The sequence below is a fragment of the Elephantulus edwardii genome, unplaced genomic scaffold (genome assembly GCF_000299155.1).
Source record: "Elephantulus edwardii isolate Elephantulus edwardi_28Jun2011 unplaced genomic scaffold, EleEdw1.0 scaffold00033, whole genome shotgun sequence".
Classification (NCBI taxonomy): Eukaryota; Metazoa; Chordata; class Mammalia; order Macroscelidea; family Macroscelididae; genus Elephantulus; species Elephantulus edwardii.
The window spans coordinates 19,528,624-19,544,555 of record NW_006399783.1 but is presented as its reverse complement, the minus strand read 5'-3'; the positions used below and the strand labels follow the sequence as shown (position 1 = coordinate 19,544,555).

The window sequence follows — 15,932 nt, the reverse complement described above, 5'->3', positions numbered from 1 at the left end:
TTCAAGGGGTTGGGAGGACCCTTGGACTGACCCCAAAGAGCAGAAAGAGTATTAAGAGTTAAGCATCATTGTTCAAGATCTTAGCTGATACAGGAGGGAAGAACCTGAGCTTTGAATTCATATAACTAGCTTTGAATGACAGTCTTCCTTTTTCCAGCTGTATGCCCTTGGTTAAGTCTTCTTCCCCACCTCCCCAACTGATCGTCAGTGTCCTGGTCTGTAAAATGGCACAGTAATGTTTCTCTCATGAGTTGTTTTAAAGTCCAGATGAAAAAAATGGGCCTGAGAGTGCTTTATACAGTACTCAGCACAGTGAATGAGCCAGGTTCTGGGAAGAGGTTAAGGTGACGAAGTGAGAACCCAATCCTGGGCTGGAAGATCTGGAGACTTTTTCAGGAGCTGGAAAGGGCTCCTCACAACTGAACAACAACCCCAGGGAATGGTCTCTGAACAGATCTTAACTCCAGGACTGAGCCAGCTCTTCTAGATATATATCATCACCCTCCCATTTCACAGATTAGGCCCAGAGGATATTAAAAAAGCCTCATCCATAGTCAGAGAGCAAGTCAGTGACCAAGCTGGGACTTGACACCAGTATTCCTGACTTCCTGGCCAGCTCTATCTGTACCCTGGGCCATAGGCTGAAAACAGCAAGCCTTAGGAAGCTGGCTTTTTTCCAGGGAAGGTTCCATAAGAGGCATGTTATTAGCTGCAGCATGCCTTCTTCTCAGAACCTCTCATTATCCAACTCTGGGAAATAAGAATACAGTAAACATCTGGCAGGTGTAGGAGTCTCTGTGTGGTGCAAGTGGTTAAGCACGGTTGAAAGGTTGAATGTTCAGACCTATGCAGAGGTGCCTTGGAAGAAAGGCCTGGTGATCTGTTTCCAAAAGGTACAGCCCTAAGAACCCCGTGGAGCACATTTCTGCTCTGTATATGTGGGGTTGCCACAGGTAGGCATTGACTCAGTGAAACTGGTTTGGTTTTATTTTCTGGCATGTGATAGAAGTCTGCACCTAGAAAGGACTAGACATATATGTGGCCCCCTCTCAGCTTTCTCATCATCTAGGCCAGGGGTCAAAAACTCAGGCGGCTGCAGGCTAGGAGGAGAACAGCATACGTGAGGCTAAGGAAAAGAAGAGTGCAACTTCACTGGTCATTGGCAGTGGGCACTCCAGTGCCCCTCAGTGTCTGGGCCACCATAGGGAGGGGTGGAGATTGGGGCTACTTGAAAGCCCCTCTCAGGCTACCGCCACTCAGGCAGGATACATGCTCAGGGTGGCTAAATCTTAGTTTTTCAGCAGAAGCTGGAAATCATTCTCACATAAAATCATCTCATTTTTTTAAATGCTTGTAGATTAATTCCCTTTTTTTTTAACACTTTGGGTCAGACTAGACCTTCTGAGGCCCAGGTTTTGCCTCTTGGTGCCTCTGCTACAGCCTCGCCCTCCCCTGCCCCCTCCCGGGAGCACAGCTGGGCTCTGACAGGCTGAGTAGATAAAAACAGGCCTTCCTTGTACACAGCCCAGCCCTAAAGTGAGCAGAGCTTCACACACCCCTCATCTTCTTTAATTCCTGCAGCATCCTGACAGGACAGGGGGTGGGCTTGTCAGGATCCTTAGGGAGGGGAAGGCCCTTGCCAAAAGTCTTGACAAAATTACTGTCGGATTGTGACTTCCTGCCCTGGGACCTTTTCCAGCCCCAAGCTGCACCCACAGAGAGGTAACTTGTTGGAGGATCTTCATATGTGGGAACCCCAAATGGGCTACTTGAGGTGACCCCTTCCAGCTCCTATCCTTGCAGGAACCTAGGCAGTTTCTCTTGCTGCCTTCTGCCTTGTTGTATCCTTTCCCACATAAACCAGATTTATGACTTTGTTTTGAAAATTAGGAGACCTGACCACAAGGGGGCCACTTTTACTTCCCTACTTCAAACAGTGGAGATTTCCCTGTACCCTCAGGATAAACCCTGACTATGTCGTCTCCTCTGCATTCACCAACTCCCCTGTGGCCCATCTGCTCCCTTCTCTTTCTTTCACCTTCTCTCTAGCTACTAAGGCCTCTCACTGGCTGGCTCAGAGGTTACTTTCAGAGGAACCTTCTTTGACCCCCTTATCTGAACCAGCCACCCACTCCTTTGTTTCACAGCATCTATTCTTTGGAATGGTATTATTTATTTGCTTACTTGTAGTCACTACTGTGAAGAGCCCTCGTAGCATGGTCTGTAACAAGTTGCATTGCTAACCCAAAGGCTGCATGTCTCTGCCAATTCAAATCCACTAGGAACTCCTAGGAGGAAACATGGGCATTTTCCCCTCGTTGTGATTTACAGTCTCATAAATCCAGTGGAGGGTCAGCTGTGGGTCAATTCTGACCCTACAGTACACAACAACCACCTCACCCTTTGCGATTTCCAGTTTCAGAAACCCAATGGAAGGTCACTACAAGTTGGAATTGACTGGACAATAGTGTGTGATTCATTCACAGCTGTTGTCCTGGCACCGAGAACAGTGCCTCAAAGTTTAATGTTGTACATCGCTGTCAAGTCAGAACCAACTCATAGCTGACCCTCCAGCAGGTTTTCAGAGGCTGTAAATTGCACAGGAGGTGGTTGCTCATCTTTTCCCCCTGGGGCAACTGGGGGATTCAAACCGCCTGCCTTTGGATTGGAAGCATAACTCCTTACTCAGTAGTCTACCAGAGCTGCTTCAAAATCGAATAGGTGTTTTATGAATGTGGAACCGAATACAGCAGATCTCACCACTCCATCTTACCTCGCTGACTCAGATTCAGATTATCAAGTACCTTTAATCACTTTGCTTATTCTATTGTTTTTCTTATGGGAGGAAGTGTTTCTGTGTCCACATCACCATAAAAAGGTGGAAAGTGAAGACAGACACAGTCTATACCACTGCCTGCCTCATGTGCACGTGTATACCTGTGTGTGTATACGCTCACATGCGTACGTGAAGACCAGTAAGCTTCTCAATCCTCTTTTTTATGCTGTTGAAAACCAGATTCACTCTTCTATGCTTTGACCTTTATTATATGCTTTTTTTTTCTTTTTGGTGTTCCCTCCAACAAGTCCCACAGGTACCTCATTCAACATTCCCTAACCCAGTGACCAACCGTACCATTCTCTATAAGCCTGCCCCTCTTCCCATGTCTTCATATTGGTCATGGTTCCCATCCCCCCAGTCCCCACATGCTTTAAGTTTTGATCTATTGGCTGACAGTATCACTGAGTCCCTATTCAGGGACCTGAGGTCTAGTGGGAGACTCAGGTACAAATAGTCATGTATGGGGTGGCCTGAAGTCTGTCTAGGAGAAGAACAAGGCTCTCCGGTGGAGGCTGGTAGGCAAAGAAGGCTCCCTGGAGGAGGTGCTGTTTAAACTGAGGCCTGAGTGCTCGGTAATAGAGAGCCAGGCAAGGAGGGAGGGAGGGAAGGATTCCTCCAATGCAGGGGGTCTGTGTGTGTTTGGGAGGCTGGGATGGGAAGAAGATGAAGTCTTATATGAATCAGGAGAAGTTGAGCATGTGTGTCTGTGTGTGAGAGTGCGTGCGTGCGTGCGTGAGAGCACGGGCATGTGCTCTGGGATTTGGAACTGGTAACAGTAAAGCCAGCAAGTAAGTAGGTACATAAGAGCTTCGGCTTGGAAACACATTGAAGAGTTGAACTTGACCTAGAGGGTAATAGAGAGCCATTAAAAATTTGAGTTTTGTCTTTTTTTCTTTGCTTTTTAAAATGCAGTGCATGCACATATAACCATTAAGAAATCATACGGAAAAGCAGCTTACTTCACAGAAGTAATCACATCTAAAAGTTTCATGGATTTCCTTCCAGAATTTTCCCTTCTAAACATCAATCTATAAATACATGTCTTGTCTTTTTCTTGGCTACATGCATGGAATCCTAATAACCATGTTGTCTCTGGGGTGTGTGTGTAGGGGGGACATTAAACACTTGATTTCTTGGTTTCTTTGTTCAGTTTAAACTGTTGCCCCATATTACAACCAAATCATTAATTTTGTGTCCTCCCGAGTGTTAACTGGTTTGCTGCATGTTGCTGTTTAGGAATCCACTATTTCTGCAGGAGCTCAAAGGAATGGGCTTTTAAGAAGTGTGCAAGTTCCTTTTACATCTCTACAAAAGCTCATTTTACTTGATTACCTTTTTTCATTCAGAGTGTTTATCTTAAGATTCATGTTAACTGATTTTTTCCTTATTTTTATCTTAAAAATGAAAAAGTGTATATTTGCCTTTCTATATGAAATAGGGGAGCGCTGGTGGCCAATTGGCAAGAAGCTGCGCTGTAAGCCTGAAGGGACTTGGCTCGAGTCCACCAGCTGCTCCAGGGGAGTAGGATGGGCAGTCTCCTCCTATGCGATTAACTGCCTCTGGAAACCCACCGGAGGGCCAGCTATGGGTCAGTTCTTACTCTACACAACAACAAACAGTAGAGTGGGCTGCTAACCAAAGGTTGGAAGTTTGAGTCCATCCAGAGGTGGCTCAGCAGAAAGGTTTGGCAACGCACTTCCAAAAAAAGTAGCCATTGAAAACCTTATGGAGTAGCTCTACTCTGATGCAGATGGGGTCTCCCCGAGTCAGAATCACCTTCACAGCAACTGGTTTTATTTCTTCTAATGTGGACTGCATTCCTGGCCTTGTGTGCTTTCAGGGCGTTCTTGTCTTTGATACTCCTGTGTCGGTACGTGAGCTCTAGGTGAGCTCATCCCTGGACTTGTGTCACTATCATGGGCATCTCTCCTCATCACTCCGTGCATTCTCACAGCTGCGCAGGGTCGCATGGGAATGCTCTGCATTTTGTGGAACGTGTACCTGGTTGACTTCATCATTAGCCATGTTCTCGTGCACCCCTGCTGTGCTCCAGTCATCTGCAGGACCCTTCACAGGTGGACTTACTGGCTCAGACATTATTTCCATTGTAAACTTTGCTGCTGTTGTTAGGTGCTGTTGAACTGATTACAGCACATAGCGATCTCGAAAACAGCAGATCTGAACCGTGCCCTGTCCTGTCCCGTCCTCGTGATCTCCGCCATGCTCGAGCCTGTTGTTACAGTCATTGTGTCCAGTCCAGCTTGTGGAGGGTTGTCCTCTTTTCCACTGACCCACTTCCTTTTCTATCATCATGTCTTTTGCCAAGGACTGGCCTCTCCTGATAAATAAAACCTTAAACTCACTGTCCTCAAGTCAGACCAGTTCTGTTGATCATGCAGTGGGTTTCAGAGACTGAGTCTCATGAGAAGAAATTGCCCATCTTTTTCCTTTGGAGAGCTGCCTTTGGGTTAACAGCACACTCTCTATGGACCGTGCCACCAGAGCTTTGATTGTAAATTAATAAGTATCCTTCCAAAAAGATTACAGCCACTTACTTTCTCAGCAAGGATGGGGAGGGTTTTAGCAGGGATTAGATCTGCATCTTTGAAAGATCAGTCATTCATTGAATAGGTATTGATTGGGAGCTTGCTTACTTAACTAAAGGCAGTCATTGTATCTGAGGATGCTTCAGTGAGCACAGCGAACTCCCCACTCTCCTGGAGCTGACATTCTAATGGGAGAGACTAGCAATAAATAATGAACGAATACACTTACGTCAGATAATGGCAAGTTCTGTGAAGAGCAGTAGCGTCGGGCAGCTGGGTGTGAGCAGTGCCAGCCAGGGTGAGAAAGGAGGCCTGACACAAGGTGGGAAGCTCAGGGAGGAAACCAAGGAGATCTGCAGGGGGAACCGTTGAGGGTGGAGGAAACAGCCAGGGCAGTGGCTCTGAGGCATGTGTCAGTAAGGGGACCAGAATTGCTGAAGCAGCATCATAGAGAGCAGGAGTCAGACAAGGTCAAGTGTAGGGGCCTGGGGACAACTCTAATGTTTACTTATACTCTGAACAGGCTGAAGAGACCCCACAGGCTCTGAGCAGGGGAGGAACATAATCTGATTTGAGTTTTGCTGAGATCACTCTGGCAGCTCTGTTGAAAATCGGCTCTAGAGGGTGAAGAGAAAAGCAGAGACTGCCCAGGTGAGAAGGGATGAAGCCTTGGCACAGGGTGACTGTGAAGATGTTGACTTGGGCACTGGAGAGATGGGTTTAGAAGAACCTGGTAGGAAGAGCAGATTTAGGGGATCAGGAGCTCTGCTCACTTTGGCTGCTGAGTGGAAATGGAACAGGGGAGCCTGCAGCTCCAGCTGCCTTCTGGACCAACCCTTGGATGTCTCCAGGCACCACAAACTCAGCATGTCCAAAACAGAAATCTCCTTCCTCCAAATTCCCTACCCAGCACCATTACCCGGGAGCCGCCACCTACCCAGAGTCCTGCCTCTCCCCCACAGCTACTTCGTTTCCCTCCAGTCCTTCAGTTTGCTCTCCAGCTCTCCGTCTCTAGGATCTGCACTGCTATGGCTCTCACGGAGATGATAATAAGCTAAGGGCCTGTACCAGAGAAGGTGCTCGGTGAATGACTGAGTGAACAGCCTCCTTGGCAGTCTTGGATGGCCTCTCTAGTCCTTCATCCCAGACTCCAAACCATCCCAGAGCAATCTTTGAAACCATATCTGACTGTGTGCTTTCCCTGACTAAATGGATCGTATCTCCCCAGGGTCAACTCAAATATAATGTAATGGCCTACAGACTTTGGCCTTCATAGTGGTTTGTTTGTATTATTAAAATATTGAATCAAGTAGAATTTTTTAATTGATATTCAGCATTTCCCATTTCTTTTGAGAAATTGTAAGATTTGGTAGTATTGGGTCCACGTTTCTGACGGCAACATCAGCCACCTTGGGTGGGGCTCCCCCTTTAGGAAGGATGTGTACTCTTAATTGACCACAGTCTACACCTTTCCCTTATGCTCAGTCTGTTCCCTCACTTGTTGCCTCCCTGGCCTCTATGGATGCAGATTGCAGCCCCTGACCTGGATGTGCAAGAGCATAACTCCTGGTTAGTCCAAGCACTGGCTGAGGTGGACAAGGGGAAAATGAAGTTAAAAATTTAGGCTGAGGCCAAGATGTAAAGGACATTGAATGCCATTTCAAGAAGTCTGTCCTTTATAGAAAGGGCCATTGGGGGGAGGGTTGTGGTCGGATTGGTGTTTTTAGCCCAAGCTCATTGAACAGGAGGGACCTAAACAGACAGAAAAGCCAGACAGCAGAGTGAGGAGTCTCTGCTGCTTGGACACTTGTGGAAGTAGAATCCACCTTCTGGAAGTGTCCTTCCAAGAATGAGGAGGCTTCTTCCCTGCTGAGTTCCCCTAAGTCTGAGTCTGCTCTCTCTGTGTTTCAGGACTGGGCAGTAGCCTTGGGCCACAGCATGGTCATGAGGGCAGATGAACAGTGCTGAAGACCCCAGCTGTCTACGGCTGCTACACAAGGACCCCTGTCATCCAGGACCACAGCCCACAGTCCTCTCCTGCCCACAGGATGGGAACCTGGGGGCTGGGGGCCCAGCCATGAGGGACTACTGCCCCTCCCAGCAAAAGGCTACCCCTGCACCCCACAGGCACACCCCTGACCAAGGCTCAGGCATGGACTCCAGCCACAGCAGCCCCAGTGTGGCTGGGGAAGGGGCTTCCTGCTCTGAGGGACCTGGTGGGAGCTTGGCTTGTCCCCCATCAGCCTACATCCCTCCCCAAGAAGTAGCCTCCAAAGGCACGTTGAAGGTACAGGAAGCCTCAGTCTCAGGAACATCAGAAACCACCTTCTCTGGAAGGCCAGGAATTTCAAAGGCAGAGCCTGTGTCCTCAGTGAAAATTGATCCTAAATCCTCAGAGACCAGAAATCCTATGTTCTTAGAAAAAATGGATCCTAACTCTTCAAAAGTGGATTCCACTTCCACAGCCAAGGATGATGCTGCATCCTCAAGGAAGACAGACTCTGTGGTTATAGAACAGGCAGAGCCTGCCATCCTGGGCAAGGGGGATCCTGTGTCTTCTGGAAAGGTTGAACCTGAATCCTTGGGAAAGGAGGATCATATTTCTTCTAGCAGAGTGAATACAATGTCCCCAAGGAAGGAGGACACTGAGTCTCTGAGGAAAGGGGAACCTGTGTCCTCAGGTAAAGTGGAGTCTGCAGCCCCGAGACAGGAGGATCCGAGATGTTCAGAAGAAGAGCATCCCATGTCCTCAGAAAAAGTGGGCCCTGCATCCTCTGGGAATGCAGATCGTGGGTCCTCAGGAAAGAACACCAGTTCTGTATCAGTAGGAAAGAGAGATCCTGGGTCCCTGGAAAAGCTGCCTAGTGGATCCCTGGACAAGACCGAGCTAGTGTTGTGTGGAACAGGGGAGCCTGGGCCCTCAGGAAAGGAGGATCCTACATCTAAGGGAAATGACAAAACTGTGTCCTCCACAAAAGAAGACCCCAAGTTCCTGGAAAAGATGGATCATGCCTCGTCAGGAAAGGGGGATCCTATCTCCATGAGAATGTTGGGAGCCGTATCTACTGGGCAAGCCGACCCAGTGTTTTCAGGGAAGATGGATCCTACATCTTTGAAAAATGTGGAGCCTATGTCTTCAGATAAGGTGGGTTCTGTTTCCTTAGAAAAAATTAGTCCCGTGTCCTCGGGAAAGCCAGAGCCCTCGTCTTCTGGGCAGGCTGAGCCTGTGTATGTGGGAAAGACAGAACCTGCATCCTCAGGGAAAGGGACCCCTGTGCCCTCCAGGAGCGTGGATTCCATTTCTGTGGGGAACGTAAAAGCAGCATCTTCCAGAAAAGGGGATCCAGACTCTTTGGGGAAGATAAGCCCCTTGTCCTCAGGTCCAGGAGATTCCAGTTCCTTGGGGACTGCAGGACTCTCGTCTTCAGTGAGAGCTGACACAGTGATTGGGGGGAAAGTGGGTCCACTGCCCTTGGAGAAGGCAGATTCTGTGGCCTCTAGGAAGACTGAGTCCTTGACATTGGGAAAGGGGGGCCCTGCAAAGACCAGGGGAGACCCTGAAGCTAGCCCGTCTGGAGTAGACTCTGTGTCTTTAGGAAAAACAGTTCCCATGTCCTTGGGGAAGGGAGATCCCCTGTCCCCAGGAAAAGCAGCACCAGCCCCAGAGAGAAAAGTGGAGCCTCCACCTCCAGAGATGGGGAATCCTGTGAACTCCACAAAGGTGCACCCCAGTACCTCAGGGAAAACAGAGCCGACTGAGACATCTGAGGGCAAAGAAATGAAGCCGCCTGAGAAAGAGGACTTCACCTCATCAGGAAAAGCAGAGGCTGTGGTTTTGCAAAAGGAAAAGCAAGTGGCCTCGGTGGATCTCGGCTCTTCTGGAAAAGCAGACCCCATTGCCTCTGGGAAGGCATCTTCTGCGTCTCCATCTCTGAGAAAACCTGAGTCCGTAGCCTTGGGAAAAGTGGCAACTCTGACTCCTACTGCCGAAGTTTCCTTCAGGCAGTCAGATGACAAACCCCGGGTTGCAGCTGCTTCACCCGAGGTTGGGAACAGTGGGAACCGCGCAGAACCAGAACTCCCACACACAGGGGCTTCAGGCCTCGGTCCTAAAGACTTGGTCGCCACTGGGGCAAAAAGCCCCGGCCTTGGAGCCACAGTGCCCTCACCTGGGCCGCGGACTCGCGACAACTTCACCAAGGCGCCATCCTGGGAAGCGAGTGCCCTCCCGCCTCCACGCGAGGACGCTGGCACACAGGCAGGGGCGCATGCGTGTGTCTCGGTGGCCGTGAGCCCCATGTCTCCGCAGGACGGCGCGGGGGGCCCGGCCTTCAGCTTCCAGGCGGCGCCCCGAGCGCCCAGCCCTGTACCCAGGCCACCTTCACGCCGTGATGCGGGCCTGCAGGTGTCCCTGGGTGCTGCCGAGACGCGCTCTGTGGCCACTGGGCCCATGACGCCGCAGGCCGCCGCACCTCCAGTCTTCCCCGAAGTGAGGGTGCGGCCTGGCTCCGTACTGGCGGCCGCTGTGGCACCCCAAGAGGCGGCTGAGCCTGTGCGCGATGTAAGCTGGGACGAGAAGGGCATGACGTGGGAGGTGTATGGTGCCTCCATGGAGGTAGAGGTGCTGGGCATGGCTATTCAGAAGCATTTGGAGCGGCAGATCGAGGAGCACGGCCGGCAAGGGGCAACTTCACCACCATCCTCGGCCCGCCCGGGGCCTGGCCGCTCTGGCTCTGTGCGGGCAGCGCCCCCCGAAGGCACAGCCAAGCGCCCGCCGGGGCTTTTCCGTGCGCTGCTGCAGAGTGTACGGAGGCCGCGGTGCTGCTCTCGGGCCGGACCCACGGCCGAGTAATCTGTGCCCCTTTTGTACTCCCAAGTCTCCAACCTACGGCTCCTTTCTAGACCAGGCCCATAAAGAGGACCTCCTCGGAAGAGCACCAGGCCCCCCGAGGGGTGAGCAGCCTCTAGGCTCTTCTTCATCCCATTTCCAGCCTCCTTCCCTCCTAGACCCACTCCCCCTACCGTTTCCACAGCCCCTCTGGCCACAAGCCCACGCCACTAAACCTGATCCTCTCTGCAGTCCTTTGTGCCACTCTCAGCCACACTGGGCGACCATGGGGACCTGCTCAGCACCCACCCTCACCCGTCAGAGCCCAGCAGGAAACTCCTGAGCTGTCCAGACTGTTATACTGAGGCCTCCAGTGTCTCTTGGTTCCCATAATTGAAGAAACCATGTGTATAAATCTCCGGGTAAAGCCCTAAGTGTGTAAGGATTGGTGTGTAGGACTCCTAAGTGTGCAAGGCTCTGAGTGCACAGCCATAAGTATGTGAAGCTCAGAAAGTGTGTCCACGTGGCTGGCTGACCCCCACAGCCTGGGTGTTTCCTGCATGTTGTTGGTAGCCCTTCCCCAGTCCATCTGCACTCACCAGCCCAGCCCCCATATCTATCTCTTGCATCTGGTCATTGGTTCACAATTCCTAGATAGGTCGGTCACAGGCAGCAGGACATGCCCTGGGGGTCTCCGCTCAGAGTGAAAATAAGTCAGAGGGTCTTGCTTGGGCCCAGAGGTCACAACTGATGCTTAAAGAAACTCTCAGGTCACGGAAGACTGATAATACCCAGTCATAGTGACAAGACAGAGCTCAGTCCACATTACACTGTCTTTTAAAGGCCATCATCCCCACATTCCCTGTGCTGTGAGTCCCCACAAGTCCCTTGTGACCACTCAGTGTCCCTGCCCCTGTTCCTCTTGCCGTGGTTTTTTGGCTCAGAACCGTCACAGTATACATTGGTAATAAAATCTTTCCCCAACTCTTGTCTGTGATGATTGACTGGAAGGAGGAAGGGACACGGAAGCAAGATAAATTACTGTTATTACAGAAGGATAGATACAACTTGGAAGTACACTCAGAAGAGCAAGAAGCAATGTGAGGCTCTATGGCAGGTCCTTGTCACAGGTCTGTGGTATCCAGGGCAGCGTTGGTGAAGGTCAATGTCTGCTGCTGGTCACCAGTACCCGCCTGCCTTCCTGACAGCACCAGGCTCAGGGGCTCTTCAGCTGCTTCCTTTGCACTGTGCAGTGGCTCCTTCTAAGGACACAAAGTATGGAGGTGTGAAGGGCCCCGGCAAGATGGGGTGAGAGCTCCCAGGCCCTGCAACAGGGAACAGGCCTCCGAGCCCACACCCAGGTGACGTCGTGGCTGATATTCCCCTGCTTCTGTGCCTCAGATTCCTGATGCCTTGTGGTGGTATAGTAGGCCCAATAGGGTCGGCCTGACCTGGGCCCCACTTTTGCACAGTAGTACTATGGCAGTCTGAGTTTCCAGGTGCTATGCCATCTAAACAGTTCCTGCCCACCTGCACCTTGTGGCAGGCATGGTGTTAGGCATGGTCCATCCATTTCCTGGAGTATCCACAACAGGAGAGAGGGAAGGAGTCTCCCATGTTGTAAATGCACAAACTTGAGACCCAGAGGGCTTTCATGACCAGGAAGGGGTAGAGCAGAGAGTGATCTGCTAGTCTTGCTAAAGCTCAAGTCTGCCATGTCTACAGTGTGGTATCATTGAGTTCAGCTTCTCTTTCCTGTAATCCTCAGAGGGACGCCTTGCGCAGCTTGGGTCATCACCTGCCATCATCACAATGCACACTCACTGCTCTCACCAGGCTGCCAACTCACACACCTCACATGTCCCTCTGCTTATGGCGCTCCCTTCCCCCCTGCTCGACTGTTCTGACCTAGAGGCGCTCACAGGGCCAGAGCCCCTGCCTGCTGCCTCCCTCCCTAGGGCACTCCACAGGCTTTTTCCAGACAGGCTGTCCTGGTCCCTGATAAACAGTGGAGTGTCAGAGGTACCCCAGAGGGTCGAACATTCTGCCTGTGCTACCCTGGGCCCTGGCTGCATGCCCTGAGCCAGGAGCTGTTATTCAGTAGGGATCAGGAGATGTGACCTGGCCTGGGATGCAGGAGACCTGGCTTTGTATTGCATGTTGTCTGATCGTAGACAATTCATTTTCTCTATTTGAAAAGGGTAGATCACACACAAATCTTTATGGAACCCCGGCACAAGTGGTTAATCACTTATGGTTAACAGAAATCTTTTAACCCATCCAGAGGTGCCTTGGTCATGGGATTTGGGGGGAAAATCCATTGTTGAAAGCCCTGCTCTGGAACAGATGGGATCACCATGGGTTTGGGTTTTTTTGTTTTTTTTTCTCTTTGGGATGCCAGCAGCATCAAGAGATTCCTTGAAAAAAGTCAACTGTTCCCTGTCCAAAGACAGGTGGCTCCCAACAAGTCAAACTCCTGCTGTGGGAAGAGGCTAAAACCTAGGCAGCTTTTTAAAATTCTAACCCATCCCTGTTTCCCTTCCCCTGGACAAAGCCTTGACGGCTCCCCATGGCCTGGCCCCATACTTCAGATTCTTCCTTCAGGGCTCCCTGTCCTTCCTTAGCCCACTGGTCCAGCCCGCTACAAGGGACCCTGATTTCACTCCTGCCAGTCTCCCCCATGTAATGCTCCCTTCCTCTCCTCACACTGCAGCATCTTGGTCTAAGTATAGGTTTCACATGAGCACAATCCAGTGTTCTGGGATTCTCATTCTTCTCAATGTTAGCCCAAATTTGTTAGGATCTACACAGCCTTAGCAGGATCCACACAGCCTTAGCATAGTCAATAAAACACAGACATTCTTCTGGTATTCTTTGCATTCAGCACCTAACAACAGTGACCACAGTCTCCCCCGGGGCCCACCTTGCCCAGTCACTGTTCTCGTCTAACTACCAGCTCTGACAGGCAGGAAGCTGCCAGTTCCTCCCAGACATCATCACAGGAGTTTCTGGCTCATTCTTCAGGGGTCAGTGGTCCACTCTCTGGCTGGGCTTCCTGTATGATGTCATATTTTTTAAAGCCCAAGAGTGATATGCTGACCAACTCTTTTTCAAGTAATTTATTCTTGGGCAAATACTGAGGCCTGAGGGAAAGACTGAGAGTCGCAGAGGGAAGGGCCCAGCTTGGGCAGATCTGAGTGGATGTCAGGTGCAAGTTGGATGGGTGGGTGACACAACCTCAGATTGAATGGGGAGTAGAGAGGAGGGAGGGTGGTCTCCCTCTGGTACCTAGGCTTCTAGGTAGAGGAGGCCCTTTCACCAGCATTGGGTGCTGCAGAGTGGAAGTATCTCTGCCCTGGTCTGTGGTTTCGTGTGCCATCAAGCTGCTTTTCCACTCAGAGCTACCCTCTGAGACAGAGCACAAGTGCCCCCACTGGACGTTCTAGGCTGTAATCTTTACAGAAGCAGTTCACTGGGTCTGTCTCCCTCAAGCTACTGGGCGGATACAGCATGCCCACACTTACAGCCAAGTACCTAACCATTGTGCCACCAGGGCTGCCTGCCGTGGGCCTTATGGCAGGGAGAAAAGACAGAGGTAGGTGAAATGCCCACCCCACTCCCAGATAGGCAGCCCCCCTGGGGCCCCACCCTCAAAAAACACTTCTGTCCAATCAGCTCCAACTGATGATGCCCCGTGGGTTTCAGTGTAAGACTCTGATAGGGTCCTCAATTGCAGATTTTTACCCCCTAGAAGTAGATTTCCAGGCCTTTCTTCTGAGGCACCTCTGCATGTACTTGAACCATCAACCTATCAGCAGCTGTGTGCTGTTAGCTGTACCACCCAAGGACTCTCAGGTGCCCTTAGACCTGCTGAGTCTCAGCCGTGGATAGAACCCAGCAGCCTGTGTGTGGCCAGTCCACTTCACGTGACCTTGATGCCTCCTCAGATGAGAGAACTCCTTAAGTGGACTTCAATTCTAGCAGCACACTAAGAGCCTCTGGGGATGTTTTAGGACACAGCAGTCTTAAGGCCAGCAGTGTCAGGATCTCTGTCATGGGGGTGTTTTTAAAGAGCTTTCCAGGTGAGTTCAATGGGCAGCCCAAGTTGTGCACTATTGATCTAATCAGACCACTAAAATGTTTAACAGACGGCTGCTCTGTCGTTATTTCAGCTTTGTCTTCTTTCCGGGGCTCTTTATTCATTGCCTTCCTGTTCCCATCAATGCTAGATTTTCTATAAAGGGATGGATGGAACACTGCTTGGGTTGGCAATGGATATGTGTGCTCTTATTTAGTTGTTCTGACTTCCACTTTTGCTGAGAAACTGAGAACCGAAAGAAGCCACCAATCCAAGGGGTGAATGAGAGGAGAAAGGATGGAACCCCATTCTAAAGCCATGGGTCTCCCTGGACCTGCTACAGAGAAAGAAGACTGCCACTCTTACCCACTTCTGCTCTCTCATGCCTGTCCTGAACCCCAACCCTGCAGGCACCAACTCATTTCCCTGTCTTGCCTTGATGTTCGCCCTGTCCTGGTCCAGGTCCACAATGTTGTCATCCAGGGAGTTGAGACTGTGGGAGAAGAGGGAGGTTAGGCAGTGGGCAGGCCCAGTCCTATCATCTGTGAGAAAAAAAAGCAACACCCCACCGACCCTCCCTTCACTACCACCGTCACCAGCATCATCACTGTAATCACCACGGTTCCCATGACCACCACCACCTGTCACTAGCCATCACTAACAAATACCATCATCAACATCCCCACCGTCATCCCCATGACCACAGCAGCATCAGCATCTCCATCACCAACCAGCCTGCTCACCTGACATGGTCGTAGTCGCTAGAAGAAGAGAGGGACTCAAAGCCCAGGTCCTTGGTGGAGAGGTTCAGCATGGGGTTGGCCCTGGAGGGAAGATGTACAGTGACCTTCCTTCCAATAGACATGGCCCTGGGCGCCCCCCTCCCCCCAGTGAGGCTCTGACCCACTCTCGACTGCCTGCTCACCGCTCAGTGTTATACATATTCGTTCCGGGGATGGTGGGCCCTAAGGGCACTGCCCCCGCCGCTGTGTTCCGGGCCTCCTTAGCAGCCTTCATAGCCCAGAGCTTCCGCCGGTAGCTGTGGGAAAGGGGAAGGTCACCCCTTGGCCTGCACCCCACGCCCGCCCCCCCAGTGCAGGCCCTGAGGGTGTGGTTTCATGATGGCCCTGGCAGGAGGGGATGTCAGCTCTGTCCTACAGAGGTTACGACAGTCAGAAAAGAGAAGTGATTTGATGAAAGCTGGGGGAGTCCTAGCTAACAAGATGCTGAGAGTCTCTGATGTTTGAGTCCAACAACTCTTGGGGAGAAGGGTGGGCAGTCTGTCCCTGTTCATGACTTACAGCCTCAGGAACCTGATGGAGGATCTCTCTGAGTCAGAACTGACTGAGTGGCCGTGAGTTTGGCTTCCCTCCCCCTTAACACAACTGGCAAGTGTCAAGGTCCGGAATCCAACCCAGATGGGCCTCTGATCCCACATGTATTCATTCAGAAGGGGAAAAGAAGTATTTCCCAATTGTATAGTATGTTCCAGACATCTTGCTGGATATGAGGTTCATGTTACTTCATTAAGTGCTTTCAGGACTCTAATTATTATGCCCACTTTGCAGACATGGAAACTGAGACCCAAGGAGGGCAGATGTACCCGGTGCCTAAACCTTAGTTCTTTCTCTCCTCCTGGAT

At 51.0% G+C, this 15,932-nt stretch overlaps 2 protein-coding genes across 2 annotated transcripts in view; one reads left to right on the top strand and one right to left on the bottom strand.

Moving 5' to 3' along the window:
• Window positions 1-7,339: 7,339 nt before the first annotated feature.
• GPRIN1 (G protein regulated inducer of neurite outgrowth 1) lies at window positions 7,340-10,237 on the top strand. The gene has a single exon (XM_006884433.1). The coding sequence runs from the start codon at window positions 7,340-7,342 to the stop codon at window positions 10,235-10,237; it is 2,898 nt and encodes a 965-aa protein (XP_006884495.1).
• A 1,100-nt stretch (window positions 10,238-11,337) lies between these two features.
• CDHR2 (cadherin-related family member 2) overlaps window positions 11,338-15,932 on the bottom strand; it is a 50,129-nt gene continuing 45,534 nt past the window's right edge. Inside the window, exons 28-31 of the mRNA XM_006884382.1 lie at window positions 15,217-15,330; window positions 15,035-15,115; window positions 14,727-14,784; window positions 11,338-11,472 (exon numbers count right to left, since the gene is read on the bottom strand). Coding sequence (XP_006884444.1) covers window positions 11,338-11,472; window positions 14,727-14,784; window positions 15,035-15,115; window positions 15,217-15,330 — 388 coding nt within the window. The remainder of the gene's footprint in view (window positions 11,473-14,726; window positions 14,785-15,034; window positions 15,116-15,216; window positions 15,331-15,932) is intronic.

Coding starts and splice junctions, on each gene's coding strand:
- GPRIN1 (XM_006884433.1), top strand. CDS start 7,340: ATGAACAGTGCTGAAGACCCCAGCTGTCTACGGCTGCTACACAAGGAC.